The 23,867-nt window shown below is 46.5% G+C and overlaps 1 protein-coding gene across 2 annotated transcripts in view; it reads left to right on the top strand.

The window, feature by feature from the left end:
- Positions 1–23,867, top strand: part of JPH2 (junctophilin 2) — a 61,135-nt gene that overhangs the window by 19,546 nt on the left and 17,722 nt on the right. For both annotated transcript variants that reach the window (XM_043526678.1, XM_037877149.2), the window contains exon 3: positions 22,464–22,582. In XM_043526678.1, the coding sequence (XP_043382613.1) occupies positions 22,464–22,582 (119 nt within the window). The remainder of the gene's footprint in view (positions 1–22,463; positions 22,583–23,867) is intronic.

The following is a 23,867-nucleotide window of genomic DNA, read 5'->3' as shown; positions in this document are numbered from 1 at the left end:
CACAGGCCCGCTGTGGGTTTTTAATTGCAGTGTAAACATAGCCTCTGTGGCCCCCATCACCACAGCAGCTGAGCACCTCATAATTCCTAATGTGTTTATCTTCACAGCACTCCTGTGAGGCAGGGCAGTGCTATGATCCCCATTTTACAGACGGGGAACTGGGGCCCAGAGAGACTAAGTGACTTGCCCAAAGTCACCCAGGAAGTCTGTGGGAGCAGGGTCTTGAATGCAGGTCTGCCAAGTTCTAGGCTAGCTCCCTATCAACTGGACTATCCTCCCTCACTTGGAGACCTGTCAGGGCCAGGGCTAGTGCTGGCTTCTTGCTACAGCCCTGTCCCAACTCCCTTTCCCTTTCTGTGTCCCACTAGAGACTCCACACAACTGCAGGGACCTTACGCAGTGTTTGGGTGACCTAGACAATCCCCTCCTGGAGGACAATCCCCCTCCTAAACCATTCTAGAGACAGGAATTGTTTTCAGTATTAAGAGAATTTCCAATCCCTCATCTCCAATCAGAGCTACCCAGAGACTCTCGGTCCCTGGGGAAACCTCCCTATACAGCCAGTAGTGACCTATAACACCCTGACCAAAATCCTCCATCCTAATGCCTACTGTGACCACCTGCTGAAGTAGGAGACCTTGGCATGTCCTGGGAGAAGAACATTCTCATGACTCTATCAGGATAGCTGCACTGACAACAAAGCTGCGTGTGATGAAACAGGAGTTGGCCCCTTGCCTGTATAGGGAAGGAACCACCAGCAGCCACCTCATCTGGGTGTATAGCAGGGCATTTGCCAGTGAGGCAAACTGGGGTAAGCCTGGGTAAATGTGCTGATGTTATGAAGGGGGAACATATGGCTCTGCAAATTAAGGGTTGAAATTTGTGGACTATGAAGGAAGCGACATTGGAATTTAGCAGAAATGGGAAGGTGGCTTCAGGGTGGTAAAATAGTTTCTTTAATGCACAAATTCTAGGGTAGTGAAGCTGGGGGATCAAAATACAGAATGAGCCTCTTGAATCACAATATGAAAGTGCATTGAAGTCAATGGAACTGCCTTGCTTACCCCAGGGCGGAATTTAACAGCATGAAACCCTGGTTCCAATTGATGAAAAGTGTCTTGGCTTTTTGGTCCCTATGGAAATGTCTTTAGCTGCATGGTAAGGCTACGACTCCTCCATTTAGAGGATGGAGCAGCATCTGTGCAGTGTTTCAAAGGGAACAGAAACTGGGAGCAGCCCTCTGCTGGCTGTGGATTTTCTCGTGTCTCTGAGCATCTCCAGCCAGAATATGGCACAGTTGAGTGTGTTTTCCTTCCAGAACTGTATTGTTTTGGCCCTGACAGGTCCCATTATAGTTCTTTCTGTATTAAGAAAAGGAGTACTTGTGGCACCTTAGAGACTAACCAATTTATTTGAGCATAAGCTTTCGTGAGCTACAGCTCACTTCATCGGATGAATGTACTGGCCAAGTGTGGGCAGGCTGTTTGCAGGGTTCCCTCTTGCAGCTTTGTCAGGACACTGCCCTCCCATCTGGCTGCAACCCCGGCTGTTCCAGTCTGGGATCTGCCACACAGCTCTGCCAGTGTATCTCGTTCAAGACCTACAACAGCCAGTCTAATGAGCAGAGGCTCTCAGTTAAGCCCAGTTAATGTGTTTGTGATGTTGCCGAGTGTCAAGTGCAAACTAGATTGCCCGTCAAGCTGGCTTGCAACCCAGATGTTTGGTGCAGTGAGGCACAGTATGAATTCACTAATTGCTGTGCACAAACCGGCCCTCGTCATTCATCAGTTACTCTAGTCTGGGGGGCTCGTTAAGTGAAAATGTATGATGCAGTGCAGGTAATGTGGCTAAGGAAAGACGACAAATGAGGTCTTGAGATACCACATGGGAAGTTATTTGTCAGTTACCAGTGTACAATGGTTTGCTATAGGACAAGCATCATGTTAGGGAGAGTGAAAAGAAAATACCTTGTAGAGGCAGATGACCAGGTTGTATAACAACCAAGAAGGCACGGTCCTACATGGCAAGAAGCTGTATTGGGATGTTTCATTCAAGAGGGAATCACAGTGCCAGGGAATGTTGCTCATTCTAAAGAGTGGCCTTTGATTTTCCGTTCTTTGTTCTGTGGGTATGTTCCCCTGTGAACTGGCAGAGTGAGATCCTCTGTATGGGGCATAGTACTAAGGCGAGAGAAATAACTATGTTACACATGCATCTAAGGCCAGTATTTCAGTTTGGGGTGACCCTAGTGAAAGGTGCTCTCCAGGCTGCTAGGTTGCGATTGGAAATCTCCCCTTAGGCCAGCCCGAGACTTGTTGAGTCTGTGCGGTGGAGGCCCCCAAATACACGAGACATCGAGCAGCTGCTGACATGGCTTGTGTGTCAGGCTGGCATTCTGCTTCCCTGAGAAGCTCCTGTTGTTTCTGGTCAGCAGAAACAACTCAGAGCTACTGAGAGCTGTGCAATTAGGAAGGCTGGTGTCTGTGCGGTTACCTGACGGCATCTGTGCTAGAATGCAGGCTATGTGCTAACTTGTCAAGCAGAGGGTAAGTGATCCCTTCGAAAACAGGCAACTGAGGGACAGCTTTCATCTCCTTAAAAATAAAAATCCAAGATGAGGCACAGGGCCTGGCTGCTTTTTGAGGGCCCGAGCCTGGATCTAGGTAAGACTTGAGTGATTCAGCTTGATTGGTTTTCTGGAGGCCTGAGACCCCCTCAAGTCATTAGCTACAAAGCAGTCCTTACAGTTGATAACAAGAGTGAATTTCCTTCTTTGCCTAAAAAGACTTTTAAAAGGGCCAGATCTACAATGAAAATTCAGCAAACCCTTCTCACTCTGGGTCACGCTCAGCTCTTCGTGACCCCGTCAAGTCTCTGCAATTTGGTATCTGTGCCAAATGAAATCCTAGCACTTCTTAGCCAACTGGAATGAAAGCAGTGTTTTTTAAAGGGACACTTCCATGTGTTCTGTAATGTGTACACTGTAGCCTTGGCCCTGTCTTTTGAACACCTTGAAAGTTGTATATTGTGTTAACAAATATCCTCTGGAATATATCTGTCATGTGACATATAGTATTTATTATCACCAGGAAAGCCACGTATGCGACAGCAGGAAGAAATCACTGCCACACTTTACTGATTTATCCATAGCCTCACGTGGAGGTATCTAAGCACCAGGATTTTTTACTGGAGACAAACACAAACACAAATCAAAATTAGCACAGGTTTATGGTTGGGCTATACAACATCTAAAATCAGTAGGATATCTGCTATTTGAACATACATTTTTCCACGGCTTTATAACATAGATTCAAAGTGCTTCCACATTGTCCTTTTAATACATAATGGAAAAACTCTCAAGAATACACTGAAATAATTTAAGGAGAGGCCAGGCAGTGTATAAATAGCATAACAGAAATGGGATGAAGTTGCGGGTACAGGAAAACACTCTGGGACTTTCTTTCCCAAAGGCTGGCCTCAGTTAAAATTGTGTGTGAGACTCTCTTCTTGCCAGATAAATGGTTTACTCCAAGGTTTTGAATTCTAAATAGCCTTGCTGTCTGTGTTCTGTGGGGCACTTCTGAGCTCTCCCTTCGACTAACAGAGGCACTTGTCTGCTGAGACGTGAACTGAAACTCTCCTATCATTTTTCTGAACTATTCTGCCCATTCACATTCTTAAGCAATGTTACTTATATCTCCCTGTGCTCAGCCTTTCAAACTTACATTACCTAGGCAGGAATGAGCATCTCCTTAAGGGACCGTGATGTATGGTGTAAATGACGCACTGAAAACACTGGAGTCAGCAGAGAGTCCCTGACTAAATAAGGGAATGCACAGCAATGGTTTATCAGAGCTACAGGAGAATGCAACAGCTGAGAGCCAAAGCCTGTGACTCTTAGCCAATAAAACTTGAGCCCACTCAGGTGGACCTTAGCTGTATGGTTCCAGTAATAAAGTACTTGAACTGTCAAGACTTGCTTAAGCTGCATCCAAGAGCCACCATCCATTCTGTCCTGGGGTATTTGAAAGGGTTACACCAGCCACTAGAGAAATCAAACAGCAAAAGGAATGGCTCACAGCCTTTCACAAAGCAACTCCATACATAATGTTCAGAATATCTTTGAAAGAGCTGGACCCCCACCTGTGACGTTTGGAGCCAAACTGATGCCTAGTCCTGGAGTATGGACTTCCAATTCAGTCTATGATATAGGCAGCTGATAACTGCAAAGTCTGTACCTGTATGTAAACTTCCCCAAAGTTGGGGAGCATGTGGATCTGGGAGGTTCAGTATTGCCAGCCCCCAAGCATTCAAAACTTATTAGGTGGGCTTCAGTATTGTGAGATTTGGCTTTAAAATAATGAGATTTTTAATAACAGTACATTTGGGGTTCATTTTCTTTCCCTTCTGGTTTGTGGGTGTTTAGCATGCAATCAGGTCATGATGTAAGCTCTTCTCCACAACCATGAGGGGTAGAAACATTCTTTTTGATTATTATTGATGACAGCTAAGTATTCACATAGTTATCTATTCACAAAGCTGCATGAGCTGGGGCTTTGAGAAAAAAACCAAACATTGTGAGTCTAAGAATAAAATGGCAAGAGTTGGCAATGCTGGAGTGTGGTTCAGGCCCATCAGTACTAGGGAGGTTTCCCCAAGTTTAGACAAGGCTCCTGCCCTTCTGCACTGTTCTGATTTTTGTTCTGATTAATGCTCGCTCCCAGCTTGGCTACCACATGATGGATGTGTAATGAATAGAATTGCGGTCTATCCGTGTAACAAGCAGACAATATGGAGGAACTCAAGTGAGCCTGCTTACTAAGGAGAGAATCCCATGTGGAGTGCTACAGAATCTCATGCTGAGTTGCTAAAGTACCCCTCCCAGATAGGGTTGCAAGGGAGCTAGAATAGTTGGGAACAGCATTTACATAGTAACGTGATCAGACCCCTTAAAAAAAAAAAAGAGTCAACCAAAATAAAGTTCTGTTGCCAGTTACAGTTCCACAGTCAGTGCTCACCGGTCCCCGCTGCTCCCATGAGAGGAGACACAGGTCACGTCACAGCGCACGCTCTCATTCCAGTCCCTTTCCACGGTATGAGCAAAGAAGCATTGAGAAGGTAGGAGGGAGAGATCATTCCCGGTCCTTTACTTTGCTCCATTGAAGAACCCTTCTCCTTGCCAAGTTGGGTTATGCACAATCCCCGCTAGAGCCCATTAAAGCTTCCCTGAGTATCCATCACTTGAAGCTTTACGTTTTCTAAAAGATATCAGCTGGCTCAGCCAGAAGTCATTGGGCTTGATGCAGGAATCACTTGGTGGAATTCCCTGGCCTGTGTTACATAGGGAGGTCAGACTCGATAATCATAATGGTTGCTTCTGGCTTTGAAGTCTATGAATTAGTAAGAGGGGGAGTCACTCCAGGTCTGCAAAAGGCACCCCAAGCTCATGCTGTGCGGGGGAGTAAGTGACTGAACCGTGGAGCCAAACTCAAATCCCTCGCGCAGCAGCATGTTCAGCCTCCACTAATCAGCCAGGCTGTCCACGCGTCCTTTGATCTGGAATCATATGAATGAACATCTCACCTGCTCAGTAGACACAAACACATGGGAGTTACTGAACATATGGGCAGGGAGATATGAACATACCCATGACCCACACGCCTGTAGCCTGTGTGCTACTCCCCAGGACTCTGGGATCATGAATGCAGCGGTTAAGGGAAGCTGCTTGTTCTCTTTCCCAAGTGGGTGTGTGTCTACGCGTCGAGCTAGAGGTGTAATTTCCAGCTTGAGGAAACATACCTGTGCTAATTGTGCTCGAACTAAAATAGCAGCAAGGCTGCAGCAGCACAAGGGGTGGCAGAGGCTAGCTGCCCAAAGGACGATCCTGTCTGAGGCTCTAGGTATGTACCCAGGGCAGCTAACTGGTCTCACTCCACGGCTACACTTTATTTTTTAGGTAGGTCTCCTCACATTGGAGATTACACCTCCAGCTTGAAGTATCAATGTACCATGAGACAGCTCCCACACCATTAAAATTCCATGTATTTGAAAAGGGTGTGACACTAAATAAAGCCTGTTAATTCATCATAAAGTCATAGATCCCTAAACCACCTGCCGTTATTTTAGCACCAGCTGAAGTCTGGGGCCTTAATTCATTGGTTTGTGGCTTTTTATAGGCATGCTACAGCTGCACTAGCCCCAGAAATGTTTGTTTCTCTCACATGAAGCAAAATGAGTAATGCTCTTCCTTTTGCATCTGTGGAGCCCTGCACTCTGCATGACGCTATTTGTCTGCATGAGCTGAGCTGCTGAGCACACATGATCCTATCTGTGCTGTTTGCCAGTGCAAACTCAAGCTCTATGCATATAACGGAGGGAGCACAAGCACAAAAGGGAGGCTTGCTGAAAATTTGGGCTTCAACAGTCGGGCTGCCAATTTTGGTTGGACATATTCCTGGAGGTTTCATCACATGACATAATCTTTAATTAAAGATTAATCTTTAATGCCTGCAGACTCCAGGACAATCCCGGAGGGTTGGCAACCCTATTCAACAGCCACAGCATTGAGCTTATTGACCCATCACCAGCCTCCTATAACATATAGCCTGAGGGAACCTTTGGCTGGGGAATCACCTGACAAGAGAGTCCTCAGAGGCTTTCACAGAATCTACTGCCTGCACCGTAGTGGGTTATTGTAGTTCACAGTGTCTATTTTGGAGGAAGAGAGCATTTCCACGCTCCTGTTTGCTTTCCTTGCCTCAGATTCTCACGTATCATAACTTCCTTTCCAGACTGACTCATGTATGCACATAAAATGGGTCTGTCTGCAAAACACGAGGAAAGTCCATTAGCCTGCTAGCATGGACGGAGCCTGGTGCCAAGCACGGGAACGCCTAGAGGAATCAGCTCACTGGTTTTGTCACTAGAGCTGGGAAACAAGAGTGGCTGCGGTGGTCATGGGTGGAGTAGCCAGGCCACCTTGGATGTTTTGACATAGATTAATGTGATCTGATGACCTTTGATGTGCATTGAAGAAACATTTTCCACCACTTCCTTGACAGCTATCTGTAGTAACTGGTCCCTTTCTTTAGAAAGCTCAGCAGAGAGGCCAAGCACTGAATAGGCCAGGGAGACTCAGCTCCTTTCTCACCCTGCCTCACAGGTCGTTCCCCCAGGCCAGGGACGAAGAGCATTGGTGGGGAGGAGTGCAGGCGAAACCTGTCCTGTCACTGCCTGTGCCAGAACTGGCCCTGAGACACACTGGGCTGTAGTTCTTAGCTCTGGGGGGAGTGTGGGCGATAGTACAGACACACACACGGACGGTGTGGTCTGAAATTTTCTGGTGCTGCTGGGACATTAGCCGCGTTGGCTGGAGTGGGTGTAGTCCTTACCTCTCATATGTGATGGCTGCAGAAAGCTCCTGCCTCTGTTTTTCCCCGCTGTTGTGTTGCTGAATGGATGTGAATGTCACACTCTCGGCTGAGGTCAACCTTGCTGGCATCGGGACAGCGCAGGCTGCACTGCTAGGCAGTACGTGCTGCTGGGCTGCTTTTCTCTGGTGCTTCCTCTCACGTCTACTTTTCTATCTCCCCTCCCTGAAGTGACATTTCTCCTAGAGTCTGGGCCACAGTTTGCCTCAAATCGACTAGGAAAAAGACTTTGCAAGGCCATCATGAGTTAAGATTTGGCTGCATCATTTGGGATTACTAGAGAAGGAAGAATATTTCGGATAGGATCTGTTGAACACCCTACCCCAGTTCTACTCCCCCAAAGTGGCAGATCAGCAATCTAGTGGCCCTTACGACACAGTTCGTGTCCTGGAGCTACTCAGCTGGTCACTTGAGCTTCATGAATTATAGGGGCTGGTTTGGGCTTTTTTTTTTTTTTTTTTTTTTTTAAACCAAAGAGTGTGGCCCTCCACCTAGCCAAGAACCCCAGGGAAACAATTCTTGTGTTTGCAGAGACGGCGCAGGGCAGTTGTCACTACAAACATGCTGAAAATTAAATCAGAAGAAGGTTGTATTTCTTAAAGAAAAAATGACAAGAAATACTTTGCTATTTGGCAGTACCGCTCCCAAACACCAATACCAAGCCCTTATAAAACGCTCCCCCTGTGTCAAAGCACTCTGTAAACTTCAACTGCTCTCTCCTCATCCCCTCACTGTGAAGGAGGTGTCAGGATCCCTGGGGAGACTGAGCCCACAGGTGTCAGAGGGATTCAGTGTCAAAGATGAGATTAGAAGTCGGCAGTGTTTGTCTCCTCTCTCAACTGACAGGTTTCAGAGTAGCAGCCGTGTTAGTCTGTATCCACAAAAAGAAAAGGAGGACTTGTGGCACCTTAGAGACTAACCAATTTATTTGAGCATGAGCTTTCGTGAGCTACAGCTCACTTCATGGCATGTGTCCGATGAAGTGAGCTGTAGCTCACGAAAGCTTATGCTCAAATAAATTGGTTAGTCTCTAAGGTGCCACAAGTCCTCCTTTTTTCTCAACTGAGTGCACTTTCCTAGTCATTACCGAAGGGTTATTCAGTGCGGCTCTGAAGAAGGGCAGAATGTTTTAGTCAGGTTGCAGTAGCGTCTGCTTCTTTCTTTTGAATCAGGTTTTGTAAGGAGGGACTGAGACCATCACGGGTTTCTATTCTCCTTTTTGAATCTCGCTTGTATTGGTAGGGGTGAAGAGTTTAAAAGTATTTAGGCACCAATAGATGTAGATAGGTGCCCAGTGGGATTTTCTAAAGCACCTAGTTACCTAATTCCCATTGAAATCAATGGGAGTTGGGCACGTAGGCACTGTTGTAAATCCCACCAGATGCCTGTCTGTATCTATAGGCACTTCAGTGCCTTTAACAGTCTGGCCGTAAGGGACTGCAGTGTTTCTGGAAGGTGCCAGTTGCTTTCAGATAGTTGAGGTAGCTATGGGCTCGCCTGTAGAATGCCTCTGATTCAGGGTTGGAAGGAAGGATGGCTGCATGATGCTAACTCCCTTCTGGGTGTGTGGTAAATGATGCTGCAGGGAGCCTGGTGAATGGAGAGCAGCCCCTTTAAGGAAATCACATTCACCTCGTTTGTGGACTCTGCAGGCTCATATAAGCTTCACCTGGTGCACTAATACTGTTTGTGCAGAAAGTAGGGTTGCCTGGGGTGAGGGTGGTTACTGCTGTGTTTGCTGCTATTTTACGCCACTAGCTTAAGCTGGCCTTATGCAGGTTCTCTAACGTGGGCAGGGAGCGAACATTATGCACCTGACTGTAGCTGAAGGGGATTTTGTTCCTTGCAGTTTGGCTGGGTGATATTTTGCCATCGGTGCAGCTAAAACACTTTCCATTTGTGTCAACAGTTTCTGAGTGCTCATCCCTGGGCTCCCAGACTTTGCCTTCCTGGTGCCTAATGAGCACAGTCCTGACTCCCAGTGTGTGGGGTTCATTGCTCTTGGTGGCAGTAGTAAATATTCATAGAGCTTTGATGTTCTGGGTGGACTGGGAGGGAAGCTGAGGTTTCCAGGCTCCTCTGATTTCAGACGTTTGACGTGGGTGGGTGCGTTCAGAAAGGAAGACCCAGTGTCGTATCTTCCCATCCCTGCCCTTTTCTGTTCTATTGTAGCCCAGGGCCTGTAGAACCATTTTCACTGAATCCCTTGTATTCTACTGCAGGTTCACCATGTCAGTGGGCTTCTCCTCCAACTGGGTTCTCATAGAGGTCGTCCTGGAATGACTTTACTTGTCTTTTAATTCTAAGGAAATGGAATAACAAAAAGTCCTTGCTGCTCTCACCTGTTTTCCTTTTCCTTTGGTAACCTAGCAGAGAAGTGAGATTCCCTTTGGTTATTTTCACTGACAGTTATTCTGGGAATAAAAGGGTAGAATTTGGGTTAACCTAACCATGCTTTCCAATGCGCCTACACTGTGAGCCGAAGGACAGATGGTCTTGGGGTTAGGGTACAGGACTGGGGGTCAGGAGAACTGGGTTCTACTGCTAGGTCTGCTGCATAGTTCCTGTGTGCCTCAGTTTTCCCATGTGTAAAATGGGGCTGATAATACAGGGGTTGTGTGAGGCTTCGTTCATTAATGTGTGACATGTGAGAAGATACTATAATCATGAACACCAGAGAAATGCATGTAAGACACTTGATACAAATTGCCTTTTTCAGATCTTCCCCAGAACTGAGTCTTTATCTAAAACACAGACGAGCCGCTGCCTCTGTAGAATCAAAGCCACAGGTGTTGATATATTTTTGGCCTAGCACATTTTTAAACTGAGAAGGATTTCATCTTCCAAAGGCATTTGCACACAGCCCTGTCAGTTTTCCAGATCCCTCATCTCAAGAGAAAAAATACAGGGAAATCGAAGTGTGGCTTCACTCTGAAAAGTGACTGTAAAAATGTCAGCTGCTTGATGAACAGAACTGCTATGTGTGTGTGTGCACAGCCACAGCCACTGCGCTTCTGACAAACATGAGATTTTTCTTTTTTTATTCCAGTTAGCCCTGCCGAGCCTCTACACACAAGATAGGGAGCTGGATTCTATTCCTTCACGTGCACTGTCAACAGAATTGTGTACTGAGTTTCAATCAGTGACTCTTGGGCAAACCCACAGAAGACAATGCGGGGCAGAGGTGTCACTGAGGGGCTATATTTACTGCACAACCTTTCTGACTGGTGGTGATACTGTGAGGGAGATAACCCAGAACGGCACGAAATTCCACAGTCTGTGTTATGCAGGAGGTCGGACTAGACGATCATAACGGTCCCTTCTGGACTTAAAATCTGTGAATTTTGACTCTTGAGGCCAAAAGGGCTGGTAGGAAAATTTTGTGTCAGAGCTTATTTGCAATGAATAATTGGCTTTTTGCTTTAATGGAACATTTTTCGCCGAAACTTTTTGTTTTCCTTGAAAATTTCCAATTTTTTCTGTTTGTTGGAAAATAGAAAAAACCCATACTGAAAATATTTTCATTTTTTACCGTTTTAGGCCAAAAATATTTTTGGTTTATCGTTGCCAAAAACTGACCAATATGTGGTAGGGTTTTTGTTTTTTTTTTTTAACGAAAAATCAACATTTTCCTCAGGGAAACATACCCATTACTGATCAGCTCTTTAGCCCAAGTAGTTTGCGGGGCTGACAGTCAGAAAAACATACCTTTACTAATAAATGCAACATATTGAATCTTGGTGCCACTGAGAAATTTGCTCCCTTCATCATTCATGGAATCTATATTTAGTCCTGTGCCACCACCTTTCTCCCTGTGCCACACTGCACTTGAAATGAGCAAGAGGAGGCTGCTGGCAGGGTTTCTCCATGTGGGATCCTTGACTTTGGAATTGATTTCCTCCCATCCCCCTTCACACACACACACACATGCATGCATGCATGCATGTGTGCACTTGGTATGGAATAGTCCACATTTGTCAACCTAAGGTGCATGCTGTCAGGCCCAAATGCATAACGGGGAGGGAGTGGGCTGAAGATTGGAAGAGCTTGATTGCTGTGACTTCTGTAAAGGGGTTATTGTCTTTAATGTATTTGTCCGTGGAATGCATCATCCAGTTTGACCTTACTGTGAAAGTTAATTATAAAAGGGGTGTCCTGAGCATGAGATGAGCTGTTTTTTATATAGTTTATAAATCTAAATCACTAGCATTGGCAGTGATTGTTCACAGCATGAGGGCAGTGTGCCTTGGCGTATTACTGTGGGGCTGATCGCAGGCACTGGGCTGCACAGACTGATTTGTTATCGTAGGGCTGCTAGGCTGTGCACTCTGACTGGCAGAAGTTATATGCTCATGCTCACCCTCCTGCTAACAGGCAAAGCAGCAGACAGAAGCCTGGGAGCAGGCCAAGAAAATGGGAGAAAGGAAGTGTAGCCTCTAATAGCGAGAGACTGAATCTACCCTTCTGTCTGCAGAGAACTGCACTGACTTTGTCATGACATACTTTCCAGCCAGGTTGGAGGGTGAATGGAAAAGCTTTTCATCAGCTGAAACTCTAGTTCAGGGCTCTGTGTTCTTCCTGGAGCAGGAGATGACAGCAGTAAGAGTTAAAGCATTTGATACATTCCTTACACTGATATCTCTGAGGCCCTCCACTCTTGCAGGGCAAACAAGGCCCATGTAGTTGTTTAATACAGCCTGCTTTATCTCTGATAGGTGCGGCCTATGGAGACTGCAAGTCCCAGTAGGCAGCGTTCCATCCTGAGCTGTCTCTGGGCACTGCATGTTGGGACCTGCAATCTGCATTAGCGGCATCTCCCTAAGAAAGAGAACGGCAGCTGACTCCCAGCCAGTTGCTCGTGTTGGCCTCTCATCGAGGTCAATGGGGGCCAGAGGTGCAGTATTAAAGAACATGGTATATTAATGAAGCAGCAAGAAAGCAACACTGAGAATTAGAAAACCTTAGAATGTTTAGCTAACCAGTTTCCCTTGCTCAGAATGGGGATCCTTTGGTAGATGTCTTGAGGAAGATAGCTGCCGATTCGTCTGCTGTAAGATTAATATCGCTTTAACTGTTCTGTGGGGAAGTATCATTCACTGAAGGATACAAATGGCTTTGAGCTATTTAGGGCTGAGGATAATATTTTAGTATTTTAAAAATTCGCTGGGTAATCATAAAGACTAATGCTCACTGAGCTTGTTAGTTTCAGTGAACTTTGACAACAATTCCTTGCTCCTAAAGCATTCCGTAAAAAAAACGATACTTTTTTCCAAGACAAGATGGTCTGGGCATTACCCTTTATGCCAGAAGGAAGGAGAGAAGGTACTGTTTTGCTAGCTAGCTAGCATAGGTATTTACACAGTGCCAATCAATTCAGTAGCTGAGTGCCGGTACAACAGAGTGAAAATCCCAGTGCATCTCACAAATGGGTTGTTTGAGAAAGGAGATTGGAAATGAAAGTAATTTCAAGGTTATTATGTTTTATCTTTTTTTTAAAATACAGTGACATGCTGTAGAACAGTAAGTATATTTCCTGCATTAAGTAGTTGCTAGATTGTTTGTTTGTATTGTGTTTATGACTTACACAGCACCCTTGGTGTACATGGGCATTAACAACTATCAGTAAAAACCCTGCCCTAAGGAGCTTGCAGTCTAAATTGGATGGATACGAAACACACAAGGTTGATATGCAAAGGAGGAGCGGGTAGTGAGGCCTCCACCTAGCCTCTAGAGCAGTCACTTCTGTTTGTAGAGGGGTGAAGGGTTGGGAGATGGAGACGGATGGGATAGATCCAGAGGTGAAAGTAAGCCGGTACACCCCGGTACGGCGTACCAGCAAGAGCCGGTGCACCGTACTGGCAGCCCGGCTTTCCCAGGGGGCAATTTAAAGGGCCTGGGGCTCCCAGCAGTGGTTGGAGCCCCAGGCCCTTTAAATTGCCTCCAGAGCCCCGCTGCTAGAGCCCTGGGGTAGCGGCTGCGGGGCTCCGGTGGCTATTTAAAGGGCCTCGGGCTCCCCTGCTTCTACCGCCTGGCCCTTTAAATAGCCGCCGGAGCCCCGCCGCCACTACTCCAGGGTTCCGGGGGCTATTTAAAGGGCCGGGGCGGTAGAAGCAGGGGAGCCGCAGGCCCTTTAAATAGCCCCCAGAGCCCTGGGGTAGCGGGGGCTCCAGGCGCTATTTAAAGGACTGGGGCTCCAGCTGCCTCTGCCGCCCCGGTCCTTTAAATAGCCACTGGAGCCCCGCCGCTTCCCCAGGGCTCCGGTGGCTAATTAAAGGACCGGGGCAGTAGAAGCAGGGGAGCCCCAGGCCCTTTAAATAGCCCCTGGAGCCCTGGGCTGCTGCTGCTACCCCGGTGGGGGAGGAAGAGGAGGAGGGGGGCACTTATCTTCCAGCCCCAGTCCACCCTGTCTCTGACCCCCCTCAGCCCCGCCCCTTCCGCCCTAGCTGGCACCTGCGTACCTGTAAGTCACTCGACTTACTTTCACCCCTGGACAAATCTGAATAGAAGTATGGGCAGGGGAAGGAGGAGAAGAGATGACTAAAAGGGAGGAGATAGAGCAGAATGTTACAGTAGAGTTATGGGTGATCAGTGAGGTAAGGCAAAAGATGTAGGCTTTGAAGAGATGGAAGGTGGCTTAACACATGAGAAGAGAAGGCTCCAAGCATAGAACTGAAAATGGAGAAGCAGTCAAAAGCATCTGTACTTTACACATATCGACCCTCCACCCGCACCTCCCCAAGAGTTGGCATCTTTCTGGTACCAATATGAAAGTTCTGATTTTCCCTTAGGCAAAATTGTGCATGGAATATTCCCTGGCTTTTTCAGTGTTGTAAATGTTATCACTGAACCAAACTATTATATCTTAAATTTCCCAGGAAGGACAAAATGCAATAGACTTCATATTTGAAATATACAATATCTTCCCCCTCCCCTCCATACATTGCAGGCGTAGAGTATCAAGTATGGCATTTATTGATTAAATGGACAGCAGCCATCAAGACCCGGACTTTTAGAAGAGTTAGATGTGCATTTTGCAGGTGAAGTTAGAGTGATTGTACATGCAAAATCAGGTACTTGCAGACTCAAAAATCAACATTATCAGCCATTTGTATACACAGTTATTGAGTCTGGACTTGCAAGTGCAGCAATTGTGCATTCGGTTAGATGTGCAATTCTGTCTTCATTTTGCATATACGACTTTTCTGAAAACCTAAGGCCAACAAACATGTTACATGCATGATATGTAGGGCTATCTGACCTGTCAGATTAAAGCATGTAATATACAGGCAATTGTAATATTATTTGTATTTTGGTAGCACTTAGGAATCCCAGACAGGACCATGGTCCATTGTGCTAGGCACTGTACAAACTAGTAACTAAGAAGACAGGCCTGCCCCAGGCTGTTCACGAGACAGGACACAACAAGCTGATGAAACAAACGGGGTAGGTGTGGGTCGGGAATAGACTGTAACAAAAGAACAAACAGGGTTTATCAGAGAAGCCAAGTTGCCTTTCATTTAACATGTTAATTAGTGAAAATTCATGCAACATTTTTGAACCAGTGGTAATTTGAATATCAGAAAAAAGGGGCTCAGTTAGTCATTCCTGATGGGGGTCTCTGACTCAGTCTGATAAGGCAAAACACTGAGTGGTAAGAGTTGTGATGAATGGGCTGTACTTCCTGGACCCTGCACAAAATAACACTCTCTACCAAACGTGAAATAGTTGGGGCAGGCATCTGAGTTATTCCACTATTTCTGGCTACAAGGTCAACTCAGTACCTGTAGATTGTAAGTGGCTCTCAGGCTGTATCTGGCATTTGCAGTATTCTCTGCTCATTCTAATCTCATCTACAGTCCAACGAAATGTGGATGCGCAAAACACAAGAACAGTCCAAGAAGACAGGTTTATTGGCTTGGCTTATGGGCTCACCTGTTAGTGAGCTGGCCCAACTTTGGCTCCGATACCCTCAGAGGATTTTAGTAGCAATCAGAGGAATGGATTGGGCAGCAGCACTACTGGGAGTCAGCCAGAAAAGAGAGGAATGGTGCTGTATCCCTGCCCTTATACAAAAACTATTACAGCATTAGAGCTTTTCTACTCTCTCCAGTTGAGTGCTAGCTAAATCGTAAGCCATGCTGGTGGCTCAAGAGCAGCAAAAAGCATCACCATACGGGAAGGGGTGATTCTGGATCAATAGCAGGACGCCAGCTCCCCAAAGCACCATAAAGGGGAACTAAAACACAGGGCAATGCACTCCAGAGGCAATGGGCAGCGTGCAGTGTGCATCATCTGCACATCTCCTCCTCACCTCCGCTTTAGACGAGTGCTCCCCTTCCAAAGAATTCATGCAACCTATTTTTAACCAAGCTGACTGGGGAGCTGAAATGAGGAAGAGAACTTCTCCACTGCAACAACCTGAAGTCTGTGCTCCCTAATGTGTAGGTTGCTGCTGGCTGTCCCTGGGAGCACATTGCTAGATCACTGCCTTCCTAGGTGGGACAGAGAGTTCTGTCATGATTTTTAAGGGGCCTTTTCCTTCCTTTCCATTGACTGTTACACATGAGATTTGGATTGTGTATTGTGTAGTTCTGTTCTGAAGAAGAGCTATTGACTTCCGCCACCAGTAAGTTTAGAGTGGAATTTTCAAAGGCGCCAGTCCCTGCAGCACCTTCCTTCCCACGCAAAGATTCTGCCCTGCTTGTCTGCCTGTTGAATTGCTCCTTGGTGTGGTGCTAGATGTTTGCGTAGAGCTGGTAGCAAAAATTCACCCTGTTTTTGACCAGCTAAAGAGCTGGCTGAAAAAATTCAACTTTCTAAAAATTTTTGCAAAAAGTGTTCCTGTTTTTTACCAGCTCTAGCCTTGGGGGAAATTGCTGGCTCTTAAGCACTTCGAGGTCTATAGCTGAAAAGCTACTTCTTTGTCCTCCTTCAAATCCCTCCTTAAAACTCTCCTTGGCTGTGATGCCTACAAAAAAAGGAGTGATGGTTAGGTGGCTGGTGTGCTGAGTCCATTGCCCGTCATGCTGAATGAGCAGTATTGTCTGGTCATTTCCCGGTGCTTCCCTGTCTCTCTGTCTGTCTCTCCACTTGTTGCCTTTTGTCTTATACTTAGACTGGAAGCTCTCTGGGACATCTTTTTGTTCTGTGTTTGTACAGCCTCTAGCGCAATGAGGTCTGGTCATGTCTGGGGCTCCTAGGCATTATGGTAATACAAATAATTCATAATTTCAGAAGGGCTCTGTGAGAGCTAGGATTTGTTATTATTCAGAATCACTAATCAGCATCTGACTGGCCAACAAACACTATGGTTGCATGCCTGTTCCTATCCTAGTGCAGCTGGCTGAATACAAGCTCCTCTGCTGTAGAGTTGTGCCTTATCTCCCCCCCAGACCCCAGTCCAGCATGTTAATAAATCCTTAGCGGTCCCCCTCAGATGGTAATGAACAGTGGCAACCTGTGCTATAATAAATTATCTAAATCACGGTAGCACACAAGCCCAGGGAGTCAGGGTTTGTGTGGGGCAATCAGACATTGAACCGTTTGACAAATGCCTGTGGGGAAGAGAGCACAGGTTTGAGAGCTGACTCAGCTGCTCAGGCTCCCAGCGCCTGGTAGATCCCAACACATGATGCGAGTAAGGTGCCAGTTTCTAAGCAGCGGCTCCAGAGCATGCAGCAGCTGTTGTAGCCGTAGGCCCCAAGTTCATGGTGTTAGAAGAATTGCAGGAAAATGCTACATCAGTGGGAGTGAGGCAAAGGCCAGCCTCACAAAGTGAGGGGAGTCAGCTGCCATCATAACAATATCTCTTATTTACACAGCACTAGGAGGACCCCAAATTCAGACTATGTCCTGGGGGGGCAGATCACCATCAGTTATGCTGGTGAGAATCCAGACTCACTCCATCATCTGCAATAACTGAGGTCAGGATTGGCCCCGCCCACATCCCAGTGTGGCGACTACAGGCTGCTACAGACCTGCTGCCTAGGGTGACCAATGTCCCGATAAAATCAGGACTGTCCCGATATTTAGTTGTTTGTCCCGTGTCTCGACTGATGTATGGTCGGGACGCCATTTGTCCTGATATTTTGCTTCGGTGGCACTCTGGTTTGTTTGTTTGTTTGTTTTTTGCTTCAGTGGCATTCTTTTTTTTTTTTTTGCTTGGGGCGGCAAAAAACCTAGAGCCGGCCCTGGTGTGGGGGTGAGCCTGTGGCTGACCCCCCATGTGTCCCCATATTTTGTTCTTGTCATCTGGTCACCCTACTGCTGCCCTTTCAGTTGGGTAGTGTGCGCTCCTTCTCTTCCAGCCCTGAACTCCTGTGCAGTTCCCCGGGAGGAAGGAGCTAGGCTCTGATCTCGCGCCAGTGTAACTCCAAAGTTGCTCCATTGACTTCAGAGGAGTTGCACCCACTTAAGCTCGGGTTAGGTCAGGATCGCCATCACCAGGCCCTGCAGCCTTCCTCATCCAATCACAGAACTCAGCCGTGCTTAGCTTGGGAGGACTGACAGAATCATTGCCCCAGGTCACGTGGTTCACGCTTACTTTACTGTACTGTTCTTGCCTGGCCTGGGGCTGGGCCTGCATGGGGCTGGGCCTTGCCTGGCCTGGGGCTGGGCCTGCATGGGGCTCTAGTGATGGGACAAGCAGGCTGCTTCCTCTGAAGTAATACAGAGGAAGCAGCCTGCTTGTCCCATCACTAGAGCCCCATGCAGCAGCCTGATAAGCACAAGATATAACAGCCTCTTAGGAGGAAGGGAAGCCTCTGTGTACCAAACCGGGACTGCCACGGGATTAGAGTAATCAGGAGTTGTCGTGTCTGGTGTAACCCCCAGGCCATGCCGAAGCTGTATTTCATCCTGGAACATTAAGGAATGAGCTGGAGTATCTGTACTGGCCGTTGCTAACATGTTAGCATGTGCATTCCTCACGCACCAGTGAGGAGGGAAGCCCACTTTCTGTGTATCAGCGTGGCACCCGGTGCCCACTAGAGAGCCATATGTACCAGCTCCAAGTCCCTCACCATCCTCTGCTTGAGTAGCTTATTGTAATAACTGAGCCATGCAATGCCCCACTTGGGGTGTCTGTGCTGACCAAGCCTGAGCGAGACAGGAGCTCCAAAAGCTCTGACCTTCCACACCTCACCATAAATCAGTATGTGACATGACTGATGGCAACTGTGTCTCAGGCCTTGTCAATTTGCAGACTCTAGAAAGGGGATAAGAAAGTATCTCCTCACATGGCAAATCACTTCCTCTCTTTGCCCTTCAGGGAGAGACTGAGGTCATGTCTACACAGGGACATCCAGGAAAATTAATCTGAATTAACTAACAGTGTGAATTTGAAGTGGATTTATTAAACTGCATTGAATCCCTGTGTGGATGCAGTTATTCAGAATTAAAGTGGCCTTAATTCGATTTAGCATAATTCACTTGGGAACTGAATTAAACTAAACTGAATTAAGGCTACTTTAATTTTAAGAGGGTGTTCACACAGGGTTTTAATGCAGTTTAACTAATCCACTTCAAATTCAGATCTTTAGTTAATTTGGATTAATTATCCTCAATGTCCATGTGTAGACAAGCCCTAATACATCCAGAGTTGGTTCCTAGTTTTAGTTCTCTAAAAGTCCATTCAAGTTAATCACCTTAGAGCGAAGCCCCACTATCATGTTAGCCAAAACTGCAATATACTAAAAGCAAACAGGCTGATGCTGATAGGGAGGTGACCCTCCATCCAATTTAGCCCCCAGAATGGCAAGTTAAGGTGGCTGCAAATAGGAATGTGCCTGCCTGATGTCTCCCAGTCTGGGAATGTTTCTTATTCTATCATATGTCTCTCCCTTGGACATTCTGCTACTGAACATCCCAATACCCCATTCTTCACAAACCCTGGGCTTTGGTTTAGCAGCCAGATACCACAACAAGGGCTGGATCTGTGCATCCCTTCCTGGCTATGGCAAGCATGTGCTCCCGCAAGTGGTCCCACTGGGCCAGAGTCTGTGCTCTGCTCCAGCTTCTTCATGCCACTCCACCAGCAGTAAACCCTGCAGACGGCCCCCGGGGATCACAGTATGTCAGAATGGCTCTACACTGCCTCTCTCACAGCCCCCAGCATAGAGGGTGCGTTGCGGGAGGAAGGGTACATGGCCACAGCATGATGAATATAAGTTAAGGTGGCCATGAGGCAGCTCTGACTTAAAACAAGGGCCAAGAGAAGTTCAGGAATGCAGGAGTTGCAATGGTGGCTTAAAGCCCCTCTGTCCCTGTGCTGGAGGAACAGAGGATCTGGCCCATCCTCTTCAATGGGACTACAAGGGAGTGAGCGCTCACCAACGTGCACAAGGGTGGCCCGTTCTAGCCCCAAGCGTGCAACTTCAATCACTTGATCAGTGGGACAGACAACGTCCTCAGACACTGTAGGGCAGGTTCTGAGATTCCCACCCTAATTTAGTAGCTAAAGCCTGAGCTTCTTTCTCTGGATTGCCCCCTCCGGGATCCAAGTGCGAGAGCGGCACTGTCAGTCTCTGTCAAGCTGCACTCCTTCCTGGAGCATTGCTTTGGAGAGTTAAAAGGAACACCTCTCCGCAAGGTGAAGGCTGCTTTCAGGCTCTGCGCTGAGCACTGGGAATCCACAGAGATTCCCCAGGCACGAAACGCACATAAATATGCCACCAGCCCCTCCCCAGATTGTAGTGGAATTAATCACACTGATTATATGCTACCAAAAAAGGAGACACTTTCTCTGTTTACAGCTTCCCGTGATCTCCTGCATGCAGTCGAGGTTTAAAATTGCAGACTTCTGTCTCATCAGCTAGTGTCTCTGGATGTTTCAGGAGCTCTAACAATATTGGACAGAAAAACAAAAATTGTAGAAAACTATCCGAGACAGCTCAGCTTGCAAGCTAAGAAGGAAGATGATGGGTAAATGTTAGCAATAGGCTGACTCCTGTTTCCAACATAAAGGGAGATCATTCCAGATATAGGAATTCTGAAGTACAAGGGGGATGTGTATTGTGGTCGTTTGCATGTTAAGAGTCAGAATGCCCTTCCAGTTCACAGGTATTTTACAGCATTGCTGAGCATGAAGATTTGGGAAATTGCTAGCCATTTAATTCTTTTCCATAATCTTTGTGACCAAGAATCATGAAAGTTTCTCTCGCTTTTTACCGTAAAGAAACTTGGGGGCAAAATTTCAGCAGCCTCTTTTATTGCATCTGCAATATTTGCATGCGCCAACACCCTCCCCCTCACACATATGTAAGTGGGTATTTGGTGCAAGAGACTTCATTCTGGTGTCCTGGCTAAATTGAAACTCGGGTCATTACATTCTATCTAAAATTCCCTTTGCAGTCTCTATGGAATACAGTATCTTTCCTCAGTTCCAGTTCTAAGATGTTGCTGTACCATTGTGTGTCATCATACAGTATCTGTGTTTCACCCCAAAGGGATCTGTGTATCAGTGTGGGGGAAAAGGATCACTGGATGTCACTTTTAATTAGCTCACAGATTATTGCAAGGCTGAATTAATGCTTGTAATTAATAGTATTCGAGTTTACACGTGCAGATCAATAATCATACATCTAACTGTCCATCTGCATACAAATGTGTGTGGTTTTGCATATGCACATTTACATATCCACAAATATGGATTGGCATGATTCTGGAAGCTGCTGAAAATCTGGTCTTGATGACAGTGTTAGGAAAACAAGTATTCTTAGCCTTGGATGGAACAGGGTGGCTTGTGTGTGCACAGAATTGGTCTCTTCTGTTTTGAAGGTTCAATTTCACTGTTGAAGTCAGTGTCATACTAAACAGGGATCTTTGTTCCAAAGCTAGCTTAACTTCTCATGTAAAAATCATAGGAACCAAAATGCTAGGTATCTTAGCAATATCACACACAGACAGATAACTTAGTTACCCTTATGAAGCAAGCAGGAGACGTTTGTCTACAGGACTCAAGAAGCCAAGGTATGCAAGAGGAGGCCACCGCTGGTGGTTTTCATATTACAAGGGCAGCTCTGGAGGTTGGTATGGATAGGGGAATCTGCCTGGAAAACTGGACTCTTGTTTCTTTTATGGTCACTTGAGAGGCACTGAGGACAGAACTTGCCAAACTTTGCCCACTGTTGTATGCTGGGATCTGCAGTTCCATAGGCCGCTCCTATGCAGGAAAGATGAAGCTGGCTGTGTAGCACACTCGAGACTTTTGACGCTGCACTTAGTCCATAATGTTGTTGTCATGTACATTGTATAAATGCCCAAACTGTGCAGGACACATATGAGGGCATGGTCCCTGCCCCAAGAACTTACAATTTTAAATACAAACAGACAAAAGGTGGGGGAAAGGAGTGTTCCTGGGTGTTCCCTGGCTATGGAAATGGAATCCCGCTCTACAAAATGCAAGGATGCCACATCTTGGAGGGAGCCTTTCCCTCCATGTCCCACTACAGCAGGTGTGATTGGCTGGGGCACTCCTGCTGCAAGTCCCCAAGGTTGAATGTGTGGAAGCCATGCAATAGAGCTGTGCCATTTGTTAGCATAATTACTGGCTAATTAGGCACATTTGCAAGCACAGTTATCCTATTCTTATGCACGTGAACACACACTATGCTCAAGCAGTTGTGCACCTAACTTATTTGCCAGTCTGTCCCTTTTTCCTTGGCTGTCCATAGGCTGTGGATTTTAATTTCCATTGGGTGGCTTCTGTTTGCTGGCTGGCGGGGTTAGCTTAGTGTAGTGCTAGTTTGCCACCTGTTGATGGCAATAATCATGTCTGTTTTTAACTGCGTCATGGTGCCCAGGTCTATGGCAGTAGGGGTGGCAGTAAACATGCGAGGAAAATTACTAGTTGGCAGGTGGATAGGCTAAACTTTTCACTGCTCCTTCAGCCCACTTGTCAAAGGGATTATTGGGAAATGAGGTGCCAGATTTTTAATTCTTCAGTGTTCTCTGTGTAGCCAATGCCATGTGCTTGGGCAATGCTGATCATAGCTTCGGAAGGTACTTAATGTCATGATGGTGTTCTCTTCACAGGACCTCCCATGCCAAAGCCAAGGCAGATGGAGCTGAGCAAGCAGCTCAGGCAGCTAACAACGAATCAAGCGTAGCCAGGACTATGGCCAGGGAACTATCTCCAGACTTCTATCAGCCAGGTAAGATGTGGGAGCAGCTTCTACTTAATCCTCAGCTGCTGTGCCCCAATCAGCAGGGAGCAGGAGGATGCAAGAGGAACAGAGGGTGAGAAGAGCAGAGGAGTGTTTTGCAAGTTCCCAGTGGGTCGAACGCAGACCATTGGTACAATGTGGGTTGGCCAGTTTACTCAGTGATACTGACCCAAGGCACTTTCCCAAAAGCTTTTTGCTCCCCGCGTCAGCAAGGGCTAGAAACGACTTGGAGGAAAAGAAGCAAATAAATAATTAAATAAATTGGTGTTCACCCCCCCCCTCCTCTATTCCCCCCTTTCTATAGGTCCAGCTGCAGATTTGCCTGGGCCCCAGTTGTGTTCCCATAATCCCCTACTTGTGAATCGGGGTTGTAGCAGATCATGATGTGCAGGCCTGCACTTTTGAAGAGCTTTACCTTGATTTTTGTTGGTCCAGCTTTGCCAGAGGAATACATAGTTTTATGTGTGTCCACACTGGACATGGGGGTTGTCAGGTTTAGCTAATTAATGCCTGTAAAATGCTGTGAGAAAGTTATTACTGCAAAATATTATTATTAGTTACTATTTAATTTCTTCCCACGGATGCTGATTATTAGGAAGATACTTGGGAGGCTATTTCTTGAGATCCAGCATTAGGGAGTTCATAGATGTGATGTTCAGTACTAGAACCTGATCATAAATGCCACAAACTTTCCCTAACTACAGCCCACTGGAAATGCATTCTTCTAAGTTTTGTAAACCTGACTTTCTCAAGCAGGGGGACAGATCTAGTGGCTAATGCAGACAACATGCAGTCCTAACTCTGACATCTTTCTCCTGACTTGTTTTGTTACCTCAAGCAAGTCACTCCATCTCTCAGTGCCTGAATTTACAAAGAGGCTCGGTGATTTGCCTGAAGTAATACAGGAAATCAGTAGCAGAGGTGGGAATAGAACCCAAGTGTCCAGACACCCAATCCCCTTCATTAAACAGTAGGCTGTGATGTTTACTTCTCTTTTGATTTGAATATGTTACGGATTACAGTGATCTCTGGTATTAACATATGAAAACAGGACACACAGTAGGAAAGAAAAATTGCTCCTCTCCAACACAGAGAGAAATTCTGCTGGTTGAAGGAGAAAAATCCCCACAGATATTGGCCAAATTCCTTGCAGACTTCTGTTGTCCCTGGCTCTAATAGCCGAGATACATCACTCTGTGGGAGGACTTCCTGGGTACCCAAAGCATGAGCTGGCTTTAAGCTGGGAAGCACCATCACATGTTGGCATGTGTGT

Source organism: Chelonia mydas, chromosome 13 (assembly GCF_015237465.2).
Source record: "Chelonia mydas isolate rCheMyd1 chromosome 13, rCheMyd1.pri.v2, whole genome shotgun sequence".
Taxonomy (NCBI): Eukaryota; Metazoa; Chordata; order Testudines; family Cheloniidae; genus Chelonia; species Chelonia mydas.
The sequence above is the reverse complement of the archived record's forward strand: the minus strand, read 5'-3'. Positions and strand labels throughout refer to the sequence as shown.